Source organism: Amphimedon queenslandica, unplaced genomic scaffold (genome assembly GCF_000090795.2).
Source record: "Amphimedon queenslandica unplaced genomic scaffold, v1.1 AMPQUscaffold_13380, whole genome shotgun sequence".
NCBI lineage: Eukaryota > Metazoa > Porifera > Demospongiae > Haplosclerida > Niphatidae > Amphimedon > Amphimedon queenslandica.
Window position 1 is genome coordinate 205,652 of NW_003546384.1, and position 5,264 is coordinate 210,915.

General features: G+C 35.1%; 1 protein-coding gene across 1 annotated transcript; it reads right to left on the reverse strand.

Annotated features, from left to right (window-relative positions):
• Positions 1–161: 161 nt before the first annotated feature.
• On the reverse strand, positions 162–4,213 carry LOC100631534 (ubiquitin carboxyl-terminal hydrolase 5). The gene is made up of 17 exons (XM_019997197.1): positions 4,121–4,213; positions 3,847–4,041; positions 3,440–3,633; positions 3,327–3,398; positions 2,517–2,694; positions 2,418–2,468; positions 2,312–2,359; positions 2,142–2,247; positions 2,034–2,091; positions 1,864–1,986; positions 1,725–1,813; positions 1,552–1,662; positions 1,385–1,477; positions 1,278–1,325; positions 1,068–1,216; positions 779–899; positions 162–408 (listed from the first exon to the last, which is right to left on the reverse strand). Exons 1-17 carry the CDS (start codon positions 4,211–4,213, stop codon positions 233–235), a joined length of 1,905 nt encoding a protein of 634 aa, XP_019852756.1. The 3' UTR covers positions 162–232.
• Between the last annotated feature and the right edge of the window lie 1,051 nt (positions 4,214–5,264).

Sequence of the window (5,264 nt, forward strand, 5' to 3'; positions counted from 1 at the left end):
ACTGCTTGATACACAAAATTAACTAAAGATTAAGTTGAGTGTGTTCATTTATTAGCAGTGTGTTCTTTATTATGCAAAACTAGAGATTGTGTGTTATTAATGCTGCAACTTTGTGTGTTTTTGGTTAATTTTATTGCTTTATTATCTTGTTTTTTTATATTCAAATCTTTTATTTAAACTTCACACAACAGTACACAGTACAATATACTTCGAGTAATACACTCTCAGTGTTTCAATGTTCTCTCTTGTAGAAATAGAGGTAGGCATGATCTTTAGGTGGAGCCACAGACTCAGCTACTTTGTTGTCATTAAATATGATCCACTTGCCATCCTTCTTAATGTGACAGACATAATGACCAGTCATTGTTGAGGTACCCATATGACTGATGAATGCTATTAGACTGTACTCTGAGAGAGGGGGGAGAAGGTAAAATAGCAGATTTCTTCACAGAATATTTTACAGTGAAGTTGCAACTGATTTGAATGTTGATGTACTTGACTATAAATCCTTTAATCAAGCAAGTGCTGTTAAGTGGGTAGCATATTTTGATGTACAACTTGGGTGGAATTAGTGTTTAGGTGGTGAATGGTGCTTAATATTGTCTGATGGTACTGCATAACCAGAGAATAGACTAGCAAAAGCACTGGTAGGTATATAGTATGCATGATAAGAAGAAATAGACTCTGTTCCTTCTCAGGCTTATCATGCATATACTTTAATGGAAATGAGGATTACATGTAGGGGTTAAAATGTAAAGCTATTGAAAGACCAACTCACTTCCAGACCCATCACTGAACTGTTCCTCTTCCATTGGTTCTTCACCTTCTCCTTCTTCCATTTGTTGTAGTTCATCCATATGACTGAACACCCAGTCAGCAGCTCTTTCTACATTATTATCCTATTAATAATAAAAAGTATAATGAACAGTCATTTATTTAAAAATTGTAACTGTAGCAATTGTGTATTTACTTAAAAATAGAAAAAAATTTCAAGCTATGGTTAATTTTCACTGCATAAACTGATTATACTATTTATCATTTGATCACATTATTATTAATTCACTCACTGTAGCTTTCAATGCTTTCATAGCCTGTTCCCTAGTGAAACCCAGTGACATTACAATAGCAATGGAGTCTTCACTGGCCACACCTCCTTTATCAGCCCCACCCCCTGCTGACTTGACACTACCAGGAGGAACAAATGGATCCGTAAAATCTAAAATTAATAAAATATTAATAGTATTTTATTCACATGGTCTATTGGTAAAGGTACGTACCAGGGTCTCCCATGTGTTCCAGTACCCAGTTCATGGCTGGCTCTATTCCTATAAATAAACACACAAGATTCATTCCAGTACCAGTATATGAGAGTATGGGAACCTGCCTTGGTTCTTAGTGTGGTATATGGCTCTCTTGCAGCCTTCAATGTCAAACCCCATTCCGGCTAACTGTGACAACACACCTTCATCAATCTCAACTACAAAAACAACAACAAAAGTTATTAATTTTATCAAAGAATTTTGTAAAATTGAATAGAGTGTGTTCTATTACCTTCAGGTTGTGCTGGTCCAGATTCTTCAGGTAGTTCAACTTCTCCTGGTTGTATACCTCCTCCTCTTAGACTGGATATATCAAGAGACTCAGGGACATCAACTTCAACATCTAACGAGAGAGAGGGAGAGGGGGGGGGGAGAGTGAGAAAAAAAGAAAAGAAATGTACTCACCAAATTTGACTGGGACCCAATTCTCATCAAAAGCAAATTTCGCTAGCTGAACAACAAGATACTTTGGAAATGTCTTAAAACGATAAATCCTAAAAATAAAAACAAAATTATTACAAATACTAATAATAAATAAAAATACCTGGTCGCTGGTGATTTTGTTTTAAGTTCTGTCGAATAGAAGTCAGGAATATCAGTAGATGATGAATATTGTCCAAGACAAGATGAGAAAGAGACTTTAGCTCTCACTGCTTCATCATGATTACTATACACAAAAATAATTGCAATAATTCTTTGTGGGCATTTTCTAACATTTTCTTTTTCTCTGCCATTAGCTGTGCTTTCTTCTCTTTCCAAGCAGCCACTTCAGCTTAAGAAAGAAGATAAAGAGAGAGAGGGAGAGGGTAAATCATTAGCTACCTTGATTAGAGGCAGTTTCCATTGGAACTGGTAAAGTTAGTATGGAGTCTGGTCTAACAGAATAACGGACTTTACCAGAAACGACACAAGTAATCTTCTCTTCAACCTAATGCAGGAGTACAATCATCAGGGCACTACCATGCACTCTAGTTATGACACATGTATAATACCTGATACTTGAATAAATCAGCAACATTCCTTGTACCTCTACTAGTGTGCTATAGCAATAAAAAGATAAATAAAATATTTCTTATATAAAAAAATTATAATTCTCACCTCTGCTCTCTCTATGGCAGACAGAAGATGAAGGAAAAATTCTTGAACATCCTACAAAAATAGAAAAAAAATCATTATTATTTAATAAATATTAATCACTTGTTGTCTGTTGGAGCTGAATTCTCTGTGTCCAGTGCCAATGAGTGTTTTGAACATGTTAGGACGAATACCTTCTTGTTCCTTTTGTCCCTCTTTCTCTCCCTCTGGGGTACTACCCTCGGCAGGAGGGAGTGGTTTGGAATAATCACCAGATAACAATCCTCGGGCCAGTTTACACCTGACAAGGAATGAGGTCAAATATAATTATAATTACTAAAATAAATTAAATTTAAGTCAGAATAAGCTCAAACTTGCTACACAGCATAAGCACATCAATATGTATCAGAAAATGTAATAAAAATTGGGGGTAATTTTTTGGCCATTTTTCAGAAAAAACCCTGGGCTATAGTACAGGGATTTTTTCAGAAATTTGCCTGTTTTTAAAAATGACTGTAACTTGAAAAATTTAAGTTGGAATCAGCTCAAACTTACTACACAGCATAAGTACATCAATATGCATCAGAAAATGTAATAAAAATTGGGGGTCATTTTTTCGCCATTTTTCAGAAAAAACCATGGGCTATAGTACAGAGATTTTTTCAGAAATTTGCCTGTTTTTAAAAATGAATGTAACTTAAAAAATTTAAGTCGGAATCAGCTCATAATTGCTACACAGCATAAGTACATCAATATGTATCAGAAAATGTAATAAAAATTGGGGGTCATTTTGTACACATAAATTTACTACAACCAAAAAGTGAAATTCTTTATACATGATTCATATCTTTAATATTCATGGCTGCCATAGCAACAAAACATGGTTGTCATGTCAACAGCCTTCATTTAATAACCGCTCAAGGTATTACTGACATTTGAGTGTTAAAGTCTTTTGTTGGGTCTCCAGTTTGTCTTTTAAAAGTATCCACTGCAGTATCATAGTATCTATAAACACAAAGTAAGCCACACCCACCAACCACACCCACCTCTCCTTAAACTCGGGCAGTGCAAAGAGAACTTGCATGACGGAATTCATGTAGCAACTGTTACCAAGGTTCTGTAGACCAGTATAACCAGGACCGTAAACCAGTTTTAGTTCGTGGCCTGATTCCTGAATCACTGACCACTCCCCCAGTTTAATATTAGCATCTATTTGTAACTCAGTCATCGTCTTGTCAGTCTACACAAAAAGGAACTGATTAATAGAACTGGTTTGAAGGAAAATATCAGGATGTAGACATGATATTGTTCAAAATAAAAACATTTAAATGAATAAAACAAACTAGAACTGTTGGTAGACCCATCATGTATTACTGTACATATACATGTATTTATGCTATATATATAATGGAAGCAATAATCACACTACATTAACTATAAGTACTACACTCACTTTAGACATGATCATCATGTTTATTCCAAAGTGTGAGAGGTGTTCTGATAGTTTAGGATCCATCACCATTGAGTCTTCTTCATAAGAGTAGACATCAGCTCCTCCTGGAGTAATGGTACCCAGTTTAACTGCTAATGGGTACTTGGTTTCATTATAATAATCCAATGCATGATTGTTACCACCAGAACCTGCATAGATAATAATAGGAATATTGATTTGTCATAAATTACATAAATAAATTATGGTATGACGCATTCAGCTAGAAATACTATACCAAAACTGTCAATGCTTCAATTTGCATAAAAACTAACTGTTTTAGTGTATCTATGAAACAATCAGTAGTAGCTCTAATTGAGTTACAAATCATTTCGACATAATAGATTAATAAGAGTGCTAAATATAGTATCACATCACATGATCTCTAGTAGATATATAATCCAAGCATACAACTGACTCTTTACACATACTGGTAGCCCTAGCATCAATTACTGGTCCCTGAATCTGCTGTATCTCATGAGAAATGATGCTACCTAAAGTGGTTCTTGTCTCTCTTCTTTCTCTTGTTCTAGTATATTCTGCTGCTGGTTTGGAGTGTAGGATCTATGTCAGTTCATCTCATGGTATCAACAATACCTCTTGTTGGACTGGAGGAGTTCAAACACCTTGTGCTACTATTGATCTAGCTATACAAGGAACTGCTACTCTACAATACAACTGTTCATCAGGTATCCTTATCAACCTGTCTCCTGGTACATATACACTAGACACTACTAGTCTACTAGAGCAACAGCTACTGAGGAATAATGTGAGTATTATTGGTATGAGGGATGGTAGTAGATATGAAGAGGTTAGTATCACGTGTCTACATGTTTCGTCTTCTTCATATAACTGGTTGAGGTATATTGTATTTGAATGTGTCAGTCTTTATAATTGTAACAATGTTCCTGTTACATGTACTGAACCATCCTTTGATATTACTACACACAATCAACTAGAACAAGAGATTTGCAATAATCTGACTTTGAGTGCTCACTTTACAAATCTCCCTTTACAATGCGGTGACTATTATCGTTATGATGGAGCCTATCAATGCCAATATCCAAATTATTACCAATACTGTAAATGCGAATATCCTCAATTTACAGTTTCTGTCACTGATAACTGCATGTAATATGAAAACCTATGACTGGCTAAGTACTCTCAAAGTATATGTTAACGACTCGTATTACTGCAATGCAACCATCCAATATGAATCAATCAATTCACGCCTGAATTATTACTATAAATTAGGCACTTGTTTTGATGATAGTATTGAGGCTGGCCCAATCGAAACAACAGTATACATTGAAACACTTGGTCTAATCAGCATTAATACCACAGTAACAGTGAATATCAGTGCTACATGCGAATCTGACTAC

Bases quoted from the DNA above. Each gene is read 5' to 3' on its own strand.
- LOC100631534 (XM_019997197.1), bottom strand. From the start codon at position 4,213: ATGATTTGTAACTCAATTAGAGCTACTACTGATTGTTTCATAGATACA. The intron at 2,469-2,516 runs GTGATTAATATT...CTATTTTTGTAG, and splicing joins TCAGCTCCAACAGACAACAA to GATGTTCAAGAATTTTTCCT. The intron at 2,360-2,417 runs GTGAGAATTATA...TTATTGCTATAG, and splicing joins CTGCCATAGAGAGAGCAGAG to CACACTAGTAGAGGTACAAG.